The 21,859-nt window shown below is 44.9% G+C and overlaps 1 protein-coding gene across 7 annotated transcripts in view; it reads left to right on the forward strand.

The window, feature by feature from the left end:
* Window positions 1–1,185: 1,185 nt before the first annotated feature.
* HERC2 (HECT and RLD domain containing E3 ubiquitin protein ligase 2) overlaps window positions 1,186–21,859 on the forward strand; it is a 215,347-nt gene continuing 194,673 nt past the window's right edge. For all 7 annotated transcript variants that reach the window (XM_040336306.1, XM_040336311.1, XM_040336312.1 and 4 more), the window contains exons 1-2: window positions 1,186–1,338; window positions 16,319–16,409. In XM_040336306.1, coding sequence (XP_040192240.1) covers window positions 16,338–16,409 — 72 coding nt within the window. In that variant the 5' untranslated portion in view covers window positions 1,186–1,338; window positions 16,319–16,337. The remainder of the gene's footprint in view (window positions 1,339–16,318; window positions 16,410–21,859) is intronic.

Below are 21,859 nucleotides of genomic sequence, written 5' to 3' on the forward strand. Positions count from 1 at the left end.
AATATAAAGGGAGATGAGCGACTCCTGTGCCCCTTTTACGTCTCCACAGGGCAGCACATCTGTGTGCTTTTCTGTCCCCCTGCACGGCTTCACCCCCCCCAGTAATGTCCTCCTCTGCCCCCTTTTTGCTATCCCCCACGCACAGTGTCCCTCTTCTCACCCCTCCTCTGCTGTGGCGAGTGCACGAGGTGCCGCCACAGCCCTGCCAAGAACGAATGGACTGACTTTTATTCAAAAATGGTGCCAGGCGGTGCCATTTGCAAGGGCTGGCCAGCTGCACCTCACAATTTCAATGTTTTGTGGAAGCCAGCATTAAAAAAAATACAGCTGTCACAGTTATTTTCCTGGTAGTTGAGCCAACAAAAATAATTGCCCGTATTACAGGTATTTATTACACGTGTTCTTTCCTGAGCCCGGTCAGGTTTGGAACAGCGCATGCGCAGTTGCATGGTCGGCTTGAGGCCATCTTTGTTACAGGCACCGCTGCCAGTAACGGACATTTATGGGCAGCCCGAAAATTGGCTTAAATTTACGTGCTGCCAGTAAATTATCGGGGGGTTGGCAACACTGTCTAGAGATGAGTTCAGAGGCCATGTCTAGTATGAATGTGAATTAGGGAACTTAGATTGTAAGCTCCTCCAGGGCAGGGACTGATGCGAATATACAAGCTCTGTATAAATTGGCGGCGCTATATAAATACCTGTAATACGGGCAATTCTTTTTGTTGGCTCAACTACCAGGAAAATAACTGTGACAGCTGTATTTTTTTTAATGCTGGCTTCCACAAAACATTGAAATTGTGAGGTGCAGCTGGCCAGCCCTTGCAAAGCTAACAGTCATATTTTCTCCCTGTAGCTTATCTCTAATTTGCACGTGTTCTTGTGCAGCCAGCGGATTACAGCTCCACCAATTACTAGTCTATAGACATGGTGTGTGTTACAGCTCCATCCCCAAATATGAACTACACCCAGCACAGCAACTCCAGCCTCTTCTGTATACACACACTCCATATGATGCCCAATACTTGGCAACACGTCACGTGACAGCTGCCTGCACACACGTCACGAACCCCCCCATCCTCCTCCTCCTCCTCGTCTCCCGTCCCCTTTGCAGCTTTAGAAGGATGTCCCTCCCCTCCCTGTTTTTGATTGGCTTTGCCGTTTTCACTGGGCATTGCGATTGGTTGCGGTGCTGCAGGCTGTTTCTTCTTCTTCCTGTGTTGCTCGTAGCGGCGACTTGATCCTTTAGGGTGAGCTGGGTCCCTGAGATCGCAGAGCGCGGATGTGACCCTTTGGGGGTGATTTTCCCCGGTACCGGGCACCTGGACGGTCCTAGGAGGTGAGTGGTGGTATATGGGAGGGCACTGTGTAATATATAGGTGTCCCGATCACCCCTGTTGTGTTGTGCCTCATCTATGTGTGCCATTTATGGTTGGGAAGGTCGCTGGTGATCATCATGTATTGGCACGATCCATATGCCCAGGATGCCATTGCATTGCATGGAGTATATATACTGCTTTCCTTGTGATCGATCAGCAGGTGGACAGTGTTCTTCCACTCCATGTCTGGAGCATTGACATTTCCATTGCAGGCCATGTATTCAGAGGAGACTCAGTGCTACACTGCTAGGGTGGGCCCTCCACCTAGTACAGGTGATCAGATGTGGTCTGATCTGTCAATATGTCTGCTCCATCTTTACTGAATGCATATGCCCCCCCCCCCTCCTTACATCTGTCATCATATGCCACCCATCTGTATACTGGTATACTGTGAGGTGGGGCTGTATTCAATAGGATGCTTTTATTTATGTCATCTTCTGTCTCTGTAGAAGAGCTTGGTCATCTGTTTATAGAAACCCCTGTTATTACCTTCTACTGGTTTGGGCCAATTTGACTAAACCCCAAAACCGTAAAATCCGTGTGTATATGCAGTAAAGCTTGCTTGTTATACTGTGTGGGACCTAAGGGGTTAAGCCTCTGCATGATGTAAAAAGACTGCTTGATCCTGTATGCACAGATCCTCCTCTTCTTGCATTGTCTCCATAACCTGTTTGGACAAGAGTTACTGGAGTCAGGCTGCACATGCTCAGTTTGGTGTGTATTGCTAGAGAGTTTTTTTCCCCTCTTGGGAGAGTGCATGTGATCAGCGCAGGGCCAATTGGCACTCTTCAGGGGTCCGTTCAGTGCAGTATAAACATTCCTCCTACAACCTTTAACCAGGCACTGATAGAAGTCGAAAGACTGCTATATACTGCTGATGAGAAAGTATTTAGCAGTTTATATCCACTAAAATGGTTGCATTTCCATGTTCTGTGTATTATAAGACCAGATATAGTGAATGCAGGGTCATGGGTTTAGTAACACTTTGTCGGCTTGTGATCTCAAAAATTGGCATGTGTTCTCAGGTATTGCTTAGGCAGCCCATACGTGCTTCACCCCTTATTTTTTTTATATTTTATTTTTCCCATACAGCAGGTTGGGGGGAAAAAAAGACCAGATTCCCCCATCTACACACTGAATGTGGGTTAGGGAATCCTCCTGCTGAGCTATTGTATTCTGACAGTTGGGCACTCCGCAAAAACATTTTTTGTATTAAGGTAAAAAACCTGTGCTGCAGTGGCTCCAGCTGCTGTCTCTCTTCTACTTGGACAGATTAATAGCAGCAGGAGCCATTGGCTCCTGCTGCTTTCAATCAAATCCTGTGATGCAGGGACGGGGCTCAGTCCCGCTGTGTCGATGGATGCAGCAGTGGGACTCGGGAGCGCGCCCGTATGGGTGTTCTGTGGGGGCACCTAATAAAGAGGAGTGGCCTGGAGCAAAGGCAGGGCACCCCAGAAAAAGAGAAACAGGGCTGCTCTGTGCAAAACCCTACAGTCAGTGAGATGTTAGATACAACTAAGGCACCTTGCACACTGGTGCGACATCCGCTCTGACTTTGGGAGCACATGTCGCATAACATGTATAAATCAATGGTTCCCTATGAGATTCGTCTTAAAGAGGTTGAAACCCTAGTTTATTTTTTTTTAAAATAACAAACATGTCATGCTTACCTCCGCTGTGGAGTTTGTTTTGCACAGAGTGGCCCCGGTCCTCCTCTTCTGGGGTCCCCTGGTAGCTCCATTCTCACATCAAGTGCCCACATTAGAGAAGGCTCTCTTAAGGTGGACACCCGTGCAGTATGTCCATTCACACAGAATGCAGGACTCCGCCCCCGTGTCATTGGATTTGATTGACAGCAGTGGGAGCCAATGGCTGCACTGCTATCAATCTATCCAATCAAGAGCCTAGACAACGGGCAGAGAGGTAGAGTGCGTTTCCACCGTGGGAACAAACGGGCTCAGGTGAGTAAAACTGGCGGCTGGTCAGTGTCGGAAGTTTTTTCACCTTAATGCCTAGGATGCATTAAGGTGAAAAAACACAAGAGTTTTACAACCCCTTTAAGGCCTTGTACAGACGAGCGAACATGTCCGATGAAAACGGTCCGCGGAACGTTTTCATCGGACATGTCCGCTCTGAGATTTTGGTCTGATGGTTGTACACACCATCAAACCAAAATCCCAGCGTACAGACAGCGCAGTGACGTTGACGCCGCAAACCCGGAAGTTTAATGCTTCCACGCATGCGTCGAATCACTTCGACGCCATGCGCGGGTTCTCGGGCCAGAGGACATGTCCGCACTCCAATAAAAACGCCTTTATTGTGCAAAATAACAAAAGTTCAAACCATAGCAGGGTACAGGGTAAAAGTTGCATCCAAGTTGGTTCATCATCTTAACTGATCCGACTTGTGGCATGTGACTTGTCCTCTGAGGATCTTGAAGGGGAACCCCCATGCATGAATAAACAGACCTATTAATAACAGATACAGTTTGCAAGCCTCAACAGGGCACTTGCTCTATGCTATCTCTATGACCACTTTGTAAAACTTGCATAAAATAAACTTTATCTCCCCTGAAATAAAAATATTAACCACCTGCTGTTTCCTTAAGGGTTAGTCTAGTGAGACTAGTCACAAAACAGGGTTGGCCTGCTGATTCCTGAAGATTTTCTGCATAAGGCATGGGTAATGCCTCCACGGATAACTTGGGATCTGGTATGGATTTTAAGGGGAACCCCCATGCCAAAATAAAAAGTGGGGCCCCACCAAAATCCATACCAGTCCCTTATCTGAGTATGCAGCTTGGCAGGTCAGGAAAGGGGTGGGGACAAGCGAGCACCCAACCACCCCCCCCTTCCTGGACCATACCAGGCCATATGCCCTAGGCACCTAGGAGAAGATGGTGGTGCCATGTGTGTAGCTTGGTTCATATTTCCAGCATTGTGTTTGTGTGTAGAATTGACTTGGGGGCGGATCCAGAGTCTAATCTCGTGAGGGGCAATGCACAAATATTTGCGGGCAATTTGTAGGGTGGATGCAGCCAGATGGAGGGGAGGACATGGTGGGGGAAGCCAGGCGGAGGGGAGGATGGGGTGGGGGAAGCCAGGCGGAGGGGAGGACGGGGTGGGGGAAGCCAGGCGGAGGGGAGGTAAGTTCTTACCTTGGAGGATAGTAATAGAATCACTGGCTCCCTCCACCATACAGCCTCATGGTCTCTCTTCTCCTCTATTCCTCCTCCTGCTCGGCATGCTGTGGGCTGCAGTCCTCTCAGGGAATCATCCTGGGGCCTGCTGGTATCCTAGACTATATGTCCCATAATGCTCTGTTTCTAGTTTCCCAGCCATTGGCCCTGAATGTAACCAATAGGAGCAGGCATTGGCAGATGAATTCTCGGCTCAAGGAGGAGAAGGAGGGGTGAAAATCCCCCGCAGCGGCGGCTCTGCCTGGGTCCCTTCAGAGCCTGTCCGTTTCGGCGCCGCCGCCCTGTCCTGATGAGAGGTAGCATCAGCACAGCCTGCTCACTAGTTTTTTTTGGGGGGGGGGGGGGACAATTGAGCCGTTAGACAACCCCGCCCCCCCCGGATCTGTCCTGGGATGACTTGAAGGGGTTGTAAAGGTTTGTTTTTTATTTTCTAAATAGGTTCCTTTAAGCTAGTGCATTGTTGGTTCACTTACCTTTTCCTTCAATTTCCCTCCTAAATGTGTTTTTTTGGTTTGTTTTCTTTGTCTGAATTTCTCACTTCCTGTTCCTCCTCAGTAAGCTGTTCTGGCTGACTAACCCCCAGCCAGAACACGGGGGCAAGCTTACTGAGGAGAAACAGGAAGTGAGAAATTCAGACAAAGAAAAAAAATTTTAGAAGGGAAATCGAAGGAAAGGGTAAGTGAACCAACAATGCACTAGCTTAAAGGAACCAATTTAGAAAATAAAAAACAAACCTTTACAACCCCTTGAATGCCTTTTGCTTGCACGGGGCTTTGTCATTGCTTGCCGGTCAACCAAGACAAAGACCGGCACCTGGAGAAAACCAGGGAGCAGATTGTGGCGTTGCATGCACACCTTAGTTTACATTTCCGGCACGGTCCTTGTGTGCTGGGTTGGCTGAACTCCTGTGCATACAGTTGTTACGTCATCTCACAGTGGCCAGTCAAGACAGCCGCTGACAGATATTGAATAATACAATATTTGTCAATTGTTTACAGCAGTGCTTGCATGAAAATGCAAACATGCAATGTCGTCTTGTGTTGCAGCACCACAACACCTCCCCCAACCCTTGCTCGTGAATCAAGAAAAAACAGTGGGGTGTATTTTATAATAAATTTGCATATTGCATGCAAGTTCTTGCAAATAGGCTAAAACCAAATGTACAGTACTACATTCTAGCCACTGGAAGGTGCTGAAAAGAATACTTATTAGAAAGCTGAGGATCCCAAATCTTGGATGAACATGCTCCTATACAATGATGCAGTCTTCTTAAGATTTGGGATCCTCGGCTTTCCCATGATGCCACAGGGGTCCTTCCTGTCAGAATAGAGTATCTCAGTGGGAGAGATGGCGAGATCCTGCATCAACATCACTTGTGTTAATGCCGGGACCTGTTTGTTCTGCTGCTGGACATGGCCCAACTAAGTTGTGGTACAGTGGGCCCGCATTTTCATAGTTCTAACTAGGGTTGTACCGATACCAGTATCGGTATCGGGACCAATACCGAGTATTAGCGGGAGTACTCGTACTCCCGCTAATACCGCCGATACTAAAATAGAATACTTCCCCCCCCACCCCCTCCGCCGCTGACCCCGCCGTCGCTACCGCCACCGCGTTAATCACCGCGGCGTGGGGAACATTATAGCCAGCGTTCGTTTGAATAGCTGTTTTCCCCGCCGCGCATATACACTCCCCCTTGGACAGATCTGTCCAATCGCGAGCAATGGGGAGTGTCTCTATACACAGCGCGGCGGGGAAAACAGCTATTCAAACGACCGCTGGCTGTAATGTTCCCCCGCGCCGCAGTGATTAACGCGGCAGCGGCGGCGGCATCATAACAGTAGGTACGGGGGACATGGCTGGATATACGGGGGACAAGGCTGGATATACGGGGGACAAGGCTGGATATACGGGGGACAAGGCTGGATATACGGGGGACAAGGCTGGATATACGGGGGACAAGGCTGGATATACGGGGGACAAGGCTGCGTATATGGGGGGACATGGCTGGATATGTTTGGGGACATGGCTGGATATGTTTGGGGACATGGCTGCATATGTGGGGGGACATGGCTGCATTTGGGGACACATTTAAAAAAAAGTATCGGTATTCGGTATCGGTGAGTACATTAAAAAAAGTATCGGTACTCGTACTCAGTCCTAAAAAAGTGGTATCGGGACAACCCTAGTTCTAACGGATAATGAGGAGGTGACATGTCGACTCAACGCCTTTCAAATGCTGCTTGGAAAATGATCAAAATGCTTTTCAGAGGGGTGACAAATATCGTACTTTATGAACAAGCCCCTAAAACCTCTCTTTCATCTTTCTTCAGTCTTTGCTGACACTAAAATTACTAATGCCAGTCAGTAAGGGGAACAAGTGTCATCACGATTTCACACTTGCGACAAGACATGGGCCTAGCAGTTGGGTGCTAGGCCTCAGCACCGTCTTGCTGCAACAGAGGGGAAGGGATGGCTATAGGAGTGCTGGCAAGGTTCATCGAATGGGGCCCTTTACAGAGATACTGGGCTCCATTCACAGAACCATATTGCATGTGGTATGTAGGTGTGGGGACACATTTTCCTAAATATCGCATGCGATCCTGCAACTGTCAATTCACTATATCGTTTTGTGGAATTTACCGCAAAACGTTCAAAACTGTCAGTAAATACTGCATGAAAAGTGGTTACATTATTTCTGAGGGAATTAAATAAATGAATGCATGGAGCAATTAAGTAATGGTCCAGGTACCAGGTGCATTTAAAGAATGCAAAAATCGAATGCCCAGTTTTTTCAGAAACCAGGCAAACGGCTTGCACACGGGTAGAATATTGGACGTTTTTTTTTTTTTTTTTAACCGACAAATGTCTCCCGCCATTCTGCCCATGTATACAGGGATTAAGGCTCCATAGAACCCTGATTGAGAAACCCTGGTTTAATCCATTGTTAGAAAATACATAGTGGGCATACTTATTAATTATTTTTAGAGATATCTTTTGGCTCAAATATTCGCAAGACCGAATGAGATTAGGAAAAGACAAGTATTCTTACAAAGGTGTGGAGCTTGAGCTGTTAGGAGAGGGGTGTCCTCATTTTGTAGGTTTGACAGATGCATACCAGAGTGACCCTTTCAAGATTTTTAGAGAATGACAATGGTTGTTCGCAGACCTGTCCAAAGATATAGCAAGGACGTCTCCAAATTTCAGAGCAAAAATGACTTTAACCATCTCAATACAGAGCACTTGCACCCCCTTCCTGCCCAGGCCATTTTTCAGCTTTCAGCGCTGTCGCACTTTGACATTTGCGCGGTCATGCTGCACTGTAACTATGTGAAATTTTTATAATTTTCTTCACACAAATACAGCTTTCTTTTGGTGGTATTTAATCACTGCTGTTTTTTTTAAATTTATATATAAAAAAAAAGTTTTTCCTAGTTTCTGTCAGTACATTTTGTAAATCATTTTTCTCCTTCACTTATTGGCACTGATTAGGTGTCGCTGATGAGAAGGCACTAATACGCTGCACTTATGGGCATCACTAATGGGCACTGATTGCTGCCACTTGTAGGTACTGGTGGGCACTGATTGCTGACCTTTCTGGTGCTATATTGTAATCAAGGCACTGATGATCAGTGCCCTGATTACATGTGTAGATGTTCCCCTGCGAGGAGATGCTGCTGATCGGCTCTCCTTGCCATACACTGTCGGTGTAAGGCGAGGAGCGCTGAGTACCAGCATCTCCGTGTTTACATTTGACTGGCTGTGATTGGACACGGTGATCGGGGGTGCGCCGTGTCCTAGCAACACAGCGTGGCTGCCACGCTGCGTGGCCATGTGGGTGTGCGAGAGTGGCCATTCTGGGAAGATGTCATATGAGGTCGTCCCAGAATGAGAGCCGCACCGCCCCTCCGTCATTTGACAGTGAGCGGGCAGTAAGTGGTTAAAGCAGGGTTTCTCAACTAGGGTTCCTCCAGAAGTAACTAGGGGTCGACCGATACTGATTTTTCTTCAGCCTTTCAGGCCAATAGCTGGTGCCGATATTCTGTACATCACTGTCTCCTGTCAACCAGATGCAGTGTGTCAATTGCCACAGCAATGATGCGAGGCAGGCAGCGAGAGATGTCATCTCTCTGCTGCCCGCCACACTGCTGACAGAATGACACACGGGGGGGGGGGGGGGGAGGTCTGACAAATATCCCAATACCGATAATTTTAAAAATGTGAATATTGGCCCCTCCCGATAATTGGTCGACCCCCTAGAAGTTACCAGGGGAAGGTCGTATCAAAAATTACACATTCTTCCACCAATAAAAAAAGACCATGGTGTTTTGTTTATTGGTGGAAGAAGGGTATTTATATACAATATCTCACAAAAGTGAGTACACCCCTCACATTTTTGTAAATATTTTATTATACTTTATCTTTTCATGTGACAACACTGAACAAATTACACTTTGCTACAATGTAAAGTAGTGAGTGTACAGCTTGTATAACAGTGTAAATTTGCTGTCCCCTCAAAATAACGCAACACGCAGCCATTATTGTCTAAACCGCTGGCAACAAAAGTGAGTACACCCCTAAGTTAAAATGTCTAAATTCGGTCCAGTTAGCCATTTTCCCTCGTTAGTGTTACAAGGTCTCAGGTGTGTTAAATTTGGTGTTATCGCTCTCACTCTCTCATACTGGTCACTGGAAGTTCAACTTGGCATCTCATGGCAAAGAACTCTCTCTGAGGATCTGAAAAAAAGAACTGTTGCTCCACATAAAGATGGCCGAAGCTATAAGAAGATTGCTAAGACCCTGAAACGGAGCTGCAGCACGGTGGCCAAGACCATACAGCCATTTAACAGGACAGGTTCCACTCAGAAAATGCCTCGCCATGGTTGACCAAAGAAGTTGACTGCACGTGCTCAGCATCATATCCAGAGGTTGTCTTTGGGAAATGGACGTATGAGTGCTGCCAGCATTGCTGCAGTGGTTGAAGGGGTGGGGGGTCAGCCTGTTGGTGCTCAGACCATACACTGCATCAAATTGGTCTGCATGGCTGTCATCCCAGAAGGAAGCCTCTTCTAAAGATGATACACAAGAAATCCCACAAACAGTTTGCTAAAGACAACCAGACTAAGGACATGGATTACTGAAATCATGTACTGTGGTCTTGAGGAGACCAAGATAAACGTATTTGGTTCAGATGGTGTCAAGCGTGTGTGTGGCGGCAACCAGGTGAGGAATACAAAGACAAGTGTGTCTTGCCTACAGTCAGGCATGGTCGTGGGAGTGTCATGGTCTGGGGCTGCATAAGTGCTGCCAGCACTGGGGAGCTACAGTTCATCGAGGGAACCATGAATGCCAACATGTACTGTGATATAGTGAAGCAGAACATGACCCCCTCCCTTTGGAGACTGGGCCGCAGGGCAGTATTCCAACATGACGACGTCCAAGACAACCACTGCCATGCTAAAGAAGCTGAGGGTAAAGGTGAAGGACTTGCCAAGCATGTCTTCAGACCTAAACCCTATTGAGCATCTGTGGGGCATCCTCAAACAGAAGGCGGAGGAGCGCAAGATCTCCAACATCCACCAGCTCTGTGATGTCGTCATGGAGGAGTGGAAGAGGACTCTGTGGAATTCTGTGAAGCTCTGATGAACTCCATGCCCAAGTGGATTAAGGCAGTGCTGGAAAATGGTGGCCACACAAAATATTGTGACATCTTGTGCACAATTTGGACATTTTCACTTAGGGGTGTACTCCCTTTTGTTGCCAGCGGTTTAGACATTAATGTGAGTTATTTTGAGGGGACAGCAAGTCTGTTATACAAGCTGTACACTCACTACTTTTCATTGTAGCAAAGTGTAATTTCTTCAGTGTTGTCTCATGAAAAGATATAATAAAATATTTCCAAAAATGTGAGGTGTGTACTCACTTTTGTAAAATACAGTGTGTGTGTGTGTGTGTGTGTGTGTGTGTGTATATGTATATGTGTATATATATATATATATATATATATATATATATATGTATATGTATATGTGTATATATATATATATATATATATATATATATATATATATATATATATATATATATATATATATGTATATGTATGTATGTGTATGTGCAACGGATCAAAAAACTCACGGATCGGATCGATCCTCGGATCAGGAGTCACGGATCGGATCATTTTCGGATCAGCGCAAAAAAAAAAAAAGGGTGTTTTCATTGGTCAAAAAAAAAAAAAAATGTATGTGTGTGTATATATATGTATATGTGTATATATATATACATACATACATACATACATACATACATACATTTCAGGGGTGGATTAAAGAGGAAGCAGGTGAGGCTGTTTGGGACTTGTTAAAAGTACAATCTTGATGTTTTTACAGCTATATATATAAAAACATCAAGATTGTACTTTTAACAAGTCCCAAACAGCCTCACCTGCTTCCTCTTTAATCCACCCCTGAAATGTGCTCTTTCCCCCCCCCCCCCCCCTCCTCTCACACCAGTGCTTCTCTGCTAATATTCCCTCTCCATGTCGGCTTGCCAGAGCCCAGTGCACAGCGTGACACGCCTCCCCGGGGAGGCGTGTCACGCTGGGCTCTGGCAGCAGACTGGCCGCCGCTCCGGAGCTAGGCCGAAGCCGGGGACTTTCCTAGGCCTAGGCTCCGGAGCGCTCCGCGGATCGCGGGGTGTGCCGATCCGAACGGGGTGGCCCGTTCGGATCACGGATCGGTGACGATCCGTTGCACCCCTAATATATATATATATATATTTTATTAAAACCTTGGTTTGAGAGCATAATTTGTTCCAGAAACATGCTTGTAATCCAAAGCACTTGTATATCAAAGCATTTTTTTTTCCGGGTATAAAAGAGAAGAGAGGGCCCTTTCACACTGGTGCGTTTTCGCGGTAAAAATAGCGCTATTAAAACGCTCCCCATGCCCCCTCCATTAAAATGAATTAAAAACGCGGCATTAAAATCGCGGTAAAACACCACAATTTTACCGCGTTTTTAATTTATTTCAATGGAGAGGGGCATGGGGAGCGTTTTTAATAGCGCTATTTTTACCGCAAAAACGCACCAGTGTGAAAGGGCCCTTAGTGTAGCAATAAGTTGCTAATTGCTGTACCTTCATTAAATGTAACCATATTGCTACACTTGGAGGCTCTTATCTTCTCTTTTTTTTATACTCAGTTGTGACACAAGGGATGTCTTGATATCGAAGGCAAAATGTATTAAAACATTTTGCTTGTCTTGCAAAACGCTCTCAAACCAAGGTTTTACTGTATATATGTGTGTGTGTGTGTCTATATAGAGATAGATAGATATATTGTGTGTTTCTTTCTCTCGCTGGATGGAGGATGTGAGTCCTCAGGCTTGCCCTGAAGTCTAGGGGGAGGTTGTGTAGCCCTTGGGTTTCTTCCTCCCCTGAGCCTGGGGTTCTCTCTTAAAGTGGAGTTCCACCCAAAAATTCGGAAATCCCCCTCCTTTCCAGTGTCACATTTAGCACCTTTCAGGGGGAAGCAGATACCTGGTATTTGCTCCCACTTCCGGGCATCAATAGCTGAGCCACTCGCGGCTATCTACACCATGTCTGGTGCCTCTTCTGTGTTCTGTCCCCCCTGCTGTCTTCTGGGAAACACGCAGGGACCAGTGGGATCATGCAGCGCAATTTGCGCGTTCGCAGTAGGGAACCAGGAAGTGAAGCCGCAGGGGGATTAGGGAAAGGGCCTACCCACTTTTTTTAGTTTTCAGCGCAATTTTTAGGGATTTTTTATGCCGCTTTCCTGTTCCTTTTTTTCATAATGTATCTGTTTTTCTATTTATTTGTCTTTTCTCTTCAGTACATATTAGTGAGCAGCCTGTTCTGTCACAGCTGGTGTGTGAGACCTTATGTGTCTACAATTATATCTGCTCACAGCATGGGGTCATGTGCTGGAAAGGCTAATGCACTTATGGATGTTACATAATTAAAAAGATGCTCATGGACCTATCCATTATACCCAAAATGTTTGTTATTAAATATTCTGCCTTTTTAATGTAGTTTCATTTAGTATTCTTTATAAGTTTTTAGCCGTAATACATCATATATGAAAGTGGTTGTTTACGCCCCTTCTTCTGTACCTTGCTACAATGAGGCTGACTGTCAGTGACAGCACTGACTTTCTAGGTGAAGTCAGTATTTGCATAATGAAACCAGTACAGAATTACAGTATATATAAAATAATATGCAAAGTGGTTGGAGGGAAGCTTCAGAATGGCAAAGATGGTTTTTATTACAAATTATGTGAGCAGACTGCAGTTCCTCTTTAACCACCTAAGGACCACCTAACGCCGATATACATCAGCAGAATGGCACGGCTGGGCACAATCACGTACCTGTACGGGATTGTTAAATGCCCAGCCGTGGGTCGCGGGTGCGCGCCCGCAAACAGGTCCGAAGCTCCATGACCGCGGGACCCGATCGCGTGTGTGTGTGTGTGTGTGTGTGTGTGTGTGTGTGTGTGTGTGTGTGTGTGTGTGTGTGTGTGTGTGTGTGTGTGTGTGTGTGTGTGTGTGTGTGTGTGTGTGTGTGTGTGTGTGTGTGTGTGTGTGTGTGTGTGTGTGTGTGTGAACTTTCCCCGTTCTTCACGGTGGCGCTGTCATTGATCGTCTGTTCCCTGAAATAGGGAAAGGCGATTAGTGACATCACACGTCCAGCCCCGGACCCCTACAGTTATAAACACATATGAGGTCACACTTAACCCCTTCTGCGACCCCTAGTGGTTAACTCCCAAACTGCAATTGTCATTTTCACAGTAAACAATGCATTTTTATATCTTTTTTTTGCTGTGAAAATGACAATGGTCCCAAAAATGTGTCACTTGTCTGATGTGTCCGCCATAATGTCGCAGTCATGAAAAAAATCGCTGATTGCCGCCATTGGTAGTAAAAAAAAAAAAATAATGAAAATACAATAAAACTATCCCCTATTTTGTAAACGCTATAAATTTTACGCAAACCAATTGATAAATGCTTATTGCGTTTTTTTTTTTTCCAAAAATATGTAGAAGAATACGTATCGGCCTAAACTGAGGGAAAAAAAAAAGTTTTTTTATATATTTTTGGGGGATATTTATTATAGCAAAAAGTAAAAAATATTGCATTTTTTTTCAAAATTGTAGCTCTATTTTTGTTTATAGCGCAAAAAAAAAAAAAAATAAATAAAAATGCAGAGGTGATCAAATACCACTAAAAGAAAGCTCTATTTGTGGGGGGAAAAAAAGGACGCCAATTTTGTTTGGGAGCCACATCGCACGACCGCGCAACTGTCAGTTAAAGCGACGCAGTGTCGATTCGCAAAAAGGGGCCTGGTCCTTTACCTGCATTTTGGTCCGGGTCTTAAGTGGTTAAATCACTGTGAGACAATGTGCATGCTTCTGTTTTTATATTCTGCCTAATCTTTTGCCCTTTTTCAGGTAATCGAGCAATGTTCTCTCTAATGATGTCACTTGCGCATACCAGTGGCTATTCACGGCATGATCTGTGTGCCGCCAGTCCTTTCCAGACTGTGCCTCCGATGCCATGGCTTCATCTTCCAGTCTCGTTGCATTCCTGCAATCCCACGAGACTACATCCCCCTTCAATAATAATAATAATAATAATAATCAATGTGCATGTATGAAAGTTTGTGCTTTTGTGTACTGGCTACATGGATTTAATAAATAAATGGCTGAGTTTACTACTGCTTTAAAAGAATAAATTTAAGGCAGTGTGTTAATAAACTTGCCAACATCTACTAAAAAGTTGAAAAGTCCGCTCTGGATAAATTGATAGTAAGGATGAGAAGCGTTAAAGGAGCAGGATGGATAATGAACGGAAGTGAGGGGGCGCTAATGTAGTGGTGTGTGAACACAATTAGCTGGATTCCGTAAGAGTTAGGCCGGCGTATCAGTAGATACGCCGACCTAACTCGGAATTTGCGCTGTCCTAAGTTTAAGTGTATTCTCAAACAGACATACACTTAAACCTATCTAAGATAGGACGGCTTGCGCCGTCCTATCTTAGGGTGCAATATTTAGGCTGGCCGCTAGGTGGCGCTCCCATTGCGTTCAGCGTAGAATATGTAAATCACTAGATACGCCTATTCACGAACGTACGTCCGCCCGTCGCAGTAAAGATACGCCGTTTCCGTAAGAGATAGATAAACATGCCCCCTAGGTGGCGTAGCCAATGTTGAGTATGGCCATCGTTCCCGCGTCAAAATTTGAAAATTTTACGTCGTTTGCGTAAGTCGTCCGTGAATAGGGCTGGACGTAATTTACGTCCACGTCGAAACCAATAGGTCTGTGCGGCGTACTTAGCCGCAATGCACACTGGGATATGTACACGGACGGCACATGCGCCGTTCTTAAAAAACTTCAATCACGTCAGGTCACACTTCATATACATAAAACACGCCCCCCACATCCTCATTTGAATTAGGCGCGCTTACGCCGGCCCCATTTACGCTACGCCGCCGTAACTTTGCAGGCAAGTACTTTGTGAATACAGTACTTGCCTTGCAAACTTACGGCGGCGTAGTGTAAATGCCATGCGCTACGCCGCCGCAACTATGCGCCCGCCATCCTGAATCCAGCTAAATGGCTTCAACAATAACATATAATAGACAATTCATCTCGTAAACAATAATAAAGTACAACATGCTCGGTTATATTATGATTGAATAATAAAGCAGTCCTTTGTGACGTCCATAAGTTATTCAGTGATAGATATTCATAAACATGATGACGCCTTCACCATATGGCAGTAAATCTGCAGAATACACCCGACATGCTTGATAAAGATTTCCTACTTGCCAGTCGAATATCATCTCTTTAATTAAAAAGAAGTAGGTAGTGTCTTTAGACTTGCTTGAACATCAATGGAGATAACAGGAGCCTTTGTTTATATCCACCTCTCCTCTCCTCCATGATGCCCATCAAAAATAAGAGAAGGCAGGATCCATAGCGTGAAATAGTTTTAATAGTTAATAAAAACAAGTAACCGAATACCTGCTTGCATTGATATGTGCCTTCTCCCGACACTGAGGATAGCTAGCATGTATCGCTAAGCAGGAACCTTCACTGCCTGGCTTGCGCTCGTGGGTTGGCGTGTGCTCTACTGCCGTGGTTGGAATAAAAACATAACTTTGGGACCTGTCTGTTCTGTCGACGTTCCCCTTGCCCCCCCATCGAATAGTGCTTGGGATGAACTGCGCGTGCGCCGTACGTCATAGCACAACAGCTGGGCTGACGTAACCATGGCGCGTGCGCATACCAGTCACGGGACTTCAGGTGTTGGTGCCCCCCATCGAATAGTGCCCGATTGTCAACTCAGCTGGGGTGCGGCTCCGTCCTGCGCATGCGTGGGCCCTACTCGATGGGGGGCACGTCTCGACAGAACGCCGAAAGTAACGTGACTGGAATGCACCTCAACGTATGTTTCGTTTCACAATGTCATCAGGAAGCGTCGTTGGATAATGTTTCTTGAATGAATTTCTGAGTGTGAGTGTGGTTTTGGTTTGGGAAAATTGTGTTTAATATTTCTGTCAAACGGCAGGTATGGATGACATTTTACAGGCTTTCGAACAAAATTTAGATGACTCAAGCATGACAAATGATTTTTCATAATTTTCCATACGAATGTTCGAATGAGAATTTAACTATACGGCCAGCTTTAGTTCAGAGCCTAATTCACTTGTTTCCTTTTTTAGGCAGGAACGTGCAAGCAATATGTCTTCAGAAGCATTCACTCTGGTTGCGCAATCAAGATTTGATTCAAAATGGTTGAAAACAGACCTGCAGGTAGTGTTGTGTTTTTATTATTTATTATTTTTTATTATGTCTTATTTAATATATGTATATGAGCTGCACAAAAAAGTTTTTAACAACATTGTCTGTGCTAGTAGATAAGTAGAAACATTGTAACTCTTCCTTCTTGGATCAAAGGGATAAAACTTTGGCCTGTAAAAGTCTAAACCTTTTTCTGACACTTGTTTTGTTACAAAGGTAAAGCCAGAATTTTTTGGTAGAAAATTACTTGGAACCCTATATATATATATATATATATATATATATTCTCTTTCAACCACAATTTTTTTTGGGGGAAAAAAATACACTTCAATTAATAAAAAACAATAAAGTTAGCCCAATTTTTTTGTTTAATGTGAAAGATGATGTTGCGCTATGAGACTCGTGAGAGGATCGTGATCTATCTTCAAAGCAAAAAAAAAATCACGATTCTCATTTTAGCAAGATTTTTCTGTTGCCCCCATCTACACATTTGCAAGCAAATGACAGCCAGAAGTTACTGTGTGTATACTATACCAGCAAAGCATGGACCTTGATTTTCTAAAGGTAATACTGTAGGCGCCTCACTTTGCAAGGATAAATTGGAATTCTGGGATATCTTAAAACTGCTCCCACCGCCTTTAACACCTGTATTAACTAACCTGTAGAAGAAAGATGCATATATTTGCCTATGTGGCCAGTCACATGATCACCCCCCTCTGTTAGAATGACTTTGGGGAGAGGAGGGAGTGCAGACAATGTCCCAAGTGAGCCTTTGGGTGATGTCACCACTCGGTCATTTCTGGTGTTGGAGTGCGCTCTCCTCTCCCCTGCAGCCAAAGCTAGCTGACACAAGGGAGATCACCTGACCAGAACAGAGCAGGCTGAAAATGGGGTAAGTATATTATTAATTATATATATATATATTTTTTTATACAGGTTTGTATAGGTGTTAGGAGGTGGGAGCAGTTATAGGCTTAGTTGGTGATATCCGGGAATGCTACTTTAACCACTTCCAGCCCAAGGACATCATATGACATCTTTGACTTTCAGTGGGAATATCTGAATGATGCCTGCAGCTACAGGCATCATTCAGATATCCTTTTTTTTTTCAGTCAGCGATCCTGTGCACCATAAGAACGATTATAGCAGCAGTTCAGCCGCTTGATCATTCTTACAGGCGACGGGAGGGGACATACCACCCCCTCCCGCTGCCATCTGGTGCTTCTCCGGCCTCTCCTGTGCTATCGGGGACCCGGAGAAAGAATCGGCCTCTGCTGGATGACGACCATCAGAGGCCTGGGCCGCGGTGGTAAACAAGGCCGCGATCACGGCTGGTAAGCGTGAGATTGTGAATTCATGCTTTCCAGCCTGGAGGAGAGAGATGTGGGGTCTTATTGACCCCGCATCTCTCCATAAAGAGGACCAGTCAAGCAGGATTCCTATTACAAGGCATGTTTACATGCCTTGTAATAGGAATAACATTTTTTAAAACGCCCCGGTGGCTCGCGTGTTCAGAAACAAACGCACACACAAGTCCCACTTGCATATGTAAACACTGTTCAAACCACACATGTGAGGTATCACTGCGTGCGTTAAAATGTGAGCAACAATTCTATTACTAGTCCTCCTCTGTAACTCTAAACTGGTAACCTGTAAAAAAATGTAAGTGTCGCCTATGGAGATTTTTGAGGTACCGAAGTTTGGCGCCATTCCATAAAAGTGGGTAATTTTAAAGCGTCACATGTTGGGTATCTATTTACTCTGCGTAACATCTTTCGTTTCCAATATTTTTTATTAAGTTTTTCAAAACAAAAAATAGGGTATACAGAAAAAAAGAGGGGGGGGGGGGAAATGATCATAGCCACCATCTGGAGGACTGGCGTAACATCTTTCACATACAAAATAATTGGGCTAACTTAAGGGCCCTTTCATGTACGGATCACGCAAGGATTCGTGCCATTTAACATTCACTTGCTCAGCGGGGATCGCTCCGTTGATCCCCACTGAGCCGGCAGATGACAGGGTGGTCCCTGCACACTGTGCATGGATCAACCTGTCAGATCATCGCTCTCTATCGGGGGATCAGATGAACACGGACTGTCTGTCGGTGTTCATCCGATCCGCAGACGGCTGGAAAAATAAGATTTTACTGCAATTGCTGACATCAGCAATCCCGTAGGGATACATGTATTCGTATTTCATCCGAAAATGGATGGATGAAATACGGACATACGGCCCACAAAAAAAAAAGCCCTTACTGTTTTTTAAATCGTTTGAAAAATTGTTGCGCAAATACCGCAAGATAAAAGGTTCCCTTGAGTGTCTGCTAAAAATATTTTTTTTGGGGGTTCTAAATTTTGTAGCAAAAAATTATGGTTTTTACATGTAGGAGAGGAGTGCCAGAATAGGCCCGGTATGGAAGTGGTTAAAGTGATTGTAAAGTCCCTTTTTTGTTTTGAAGGGGAAAAAAAACAAAAACATGTTCTACTTGCCTGCTCTGTTGCAGTGGATTTGCACAGGGCAGCCTGGATCCTCCTCTTCTCGGGTCCCCCTTCTGTGCTTCTGACGCTTCCCTGTTGAGTGCCTCTATAGCAAGCAGCTTGCCATGTGGTCACCATTCAGACACTGAGCTATGGCCTCTCATCTCCTCTCCCCCAATCAGGAGGGAGAATCTCAACGGCTGAGATGTTCGCGGACAGAGATGGGACACAAGTAAGTATTAGGGGAGCTGGGGGCTGCTGCTGCACACAGAAGGCTTTATATCTTTAAGTGATATTAAAGCTTTGTGTGTGTGTGTGTTATAAAAAAAAAAAAAGACCTATACTTGCCTCCACTGTGCAGTTCATTTTGCACAGAGGGGCCCCGATCATCCTCTCCTGGGGTCCCACGGCAGTTCTTGGGGCTCCTCCCCGCAATAGATAACCGCCTCTGGAAAGCGCTCTCCAGAGGAGTTAAAGCGGGGGTTCCGCGGTTTCTCACATTTTTTTCACTATGTGCAATGTTTAGTAATAAAGATAGTAGTGTAGCACTCACGTCACGTGACCCGCGATAGCGAGAGAATACACCTCTTGCTGGTTCAGATCGTCTCCTGGGAATCTTGAGACGTAACTCCCAGAAGACATTGCGCAGAGCTCCCCGTGGGGGAAAAAGGAGCGACACGCCCACTCCCCGCAGGGAAGAAGACCCGGACGTCATGCTGAATACAGGTAAGGGTACAGATCTTAAAAAAAAAAAAATGACAACGTTACAGGGATTTATTAAGGCTGCAGATATGATGGACAGAAAGTTCGGTTTGAGGGTGATCTCCGCTTTAACTTGCAGGTGCGCTCCTGTGTCATACGCTCGGCGTCCATAGACGCTGAGTGTATTACTCGGCCCGGCGGCCGCGTCATTGGATTTGATTGACAGCAGCAGGAGCCGATGGATGCGCTGCTATCAATCTATCTAATGAAGAGCCGAGACGCCGTGGAGAGAGCGACGCGGGATCGCTCCAATGGAAATTCGGGACTCAGGTAAGTAAATCGAGGGGGGCCTGACACTGCAGGGTGTTTTTTCACCTTAATGCATAGGATTCATTAAGGTGAAAAAACACGAGGATTTACAACCTTTTTAATGCATTGAGCTAAAAAAAACTTCTGACTTTTCAACTCCTTTTTAAGGAGTGCAGTGCAATTTTCACTTTGCAAATAACCAATCATGTGCACGAAAGAAAAATGCAAGCAAGAAAAGTTTTTTTTTTTTTTTTTTTTTCTTGCTTGCACATGATTGGATGATGGATATCACCACAGCTTCACCTCATTTGATGTGCGATTCAAGTGATCAAATCCACAAACCCAATAAATAGCCATAACTTTCCATCTGATCAATTTACACCAGATTTTGATCTAATAAATCCGAGCCGATTGTCCAGGGAAAAATTATCAATCATTTTGCATTGATCGGAAGCACTTGGATACTGTGTTCATGAATAGGATCAACTTTCAATTGATCAGAGTACATGGAGACAAAGATATGATTGATAAGATAGAGTAGCTTTATGATTGTGAGTTATCTATGGATCGAAATCCACTTCCCTGTGTGTATCATATCGATGGAATGGGTTGTCAACTTTAGATTGGTTTACTTTCTATCAGAGATTGATTAACAAAGAAATTAATGGTTTACTGAAGCGTATATAGCCACCATTAAGAGGTATGGCTTTAAAAAAAAAAATTCTACTCGCCTAGATGGCTGCAGCACCGATCCCAGCTGCAGTTGTCCCTGCCACCTCTAAGACGGAGAACAGAGCGATCAAACACCTCTCATTGCTCAGCTCTCAGTCTTCAGCCTTCAAAGAGCTGGTGACTTGGTCACCAGCTTTCTGCTCTGCCCCTCCAGCACTCACTGGAGCACTGGGCTGTGTAGGGGGTGGGAGTGGGTGGCTCAGGCTCTAAGTGGCTCACTAAGGGGCTGAACCAGCTGCTGGGCCATTTTATTTTTTTCCATTTGACAAGCCATTTCCAAATGCCTGTAGGCTTTAAAATGGAGGTGTACTTAAAGTAGAATAGTCGACTTCACTCCAGCACTCTGGTGTCCTGGAGCTCCCTTCAGGCCGCCGCTGACCTCTATAGCCGGTCTGCTTCCCAGGTACTGATTGTCAGCTTATTACATTATTTATCTTGACATTACTGAAATTGCACACTAATCTGTGCCAAGGCGGATTGGCAAGTAAGAAACTTTAATGCAGAAGAGACATAGTGGGGGAGATTTATTAAAACTGGTGCTCAGAATCTGGTGCAGATGTGCATAGTAACCACTCGACTGCCAGGTTTTATTGTCAAAGCTTTTTTTTTTTTTTTTTTATTGTCAAAACTGATTTTTTTTTTTTTTTTTTTTTTTTTACTGTTCACCAATTATTTCTTTTTACCCCCTAAAGTTCCAGTTTTAATGGAAGTTTTGTATTGTGGCCTTTTTTTTTTTTCTTCAAAACTGAGAAGGTCAACATACACTTCAATGGTAATGCTGAAGTATGTCACTTTACACTTATTTAAAGTGTGAGTGTATTTGGAGTGCTTAAATCCTTCGCTTTTTTTTTTTTTTTTGCTTTGCTTTGGTCCAAATCGCATCCTGACAAATATCCTGTTCTTAGCCAGTGGAAAACCTCTCTGTCACTGTACACATTGCCACATTGCCTCTGAGAATGCTTTTGTTTTGTTCTAGCCTGGGAACGTCCCACGTTTCCATCCAGTACACTGTCCCTAGCATTTAACATTGCGCACTGATGGTCTACGCTATGAGCGAACTGGTTTGTCCCTCTTTTGGCCTAGGGGGTCTTCAAATGGACTCCTACTCTGTTGTTTTTGTAGCTAGAGTCCTATCTAAAATCGGGATAACTTTGAGAACTGGTGGTGGTAGCAGTTCCTTTTTTTCTTCCCTTTCCCTTTTCCTTTCCTTCCTGTATTAAAAAATAAAATAAAAAGAAG

This window comes from Rana temporaria, chromosome 2, assembly GCF_905171775.1.
Source record: "Rana temporaria chromosome 2, aRanTem1.1, whole genome shotgun sequence".
NCBI classification, from domain to species: Eukaryota; Metazoa; Chordata; class Amphibia; order Anura; family Ranidae; genus Rana; species Rana temporaria.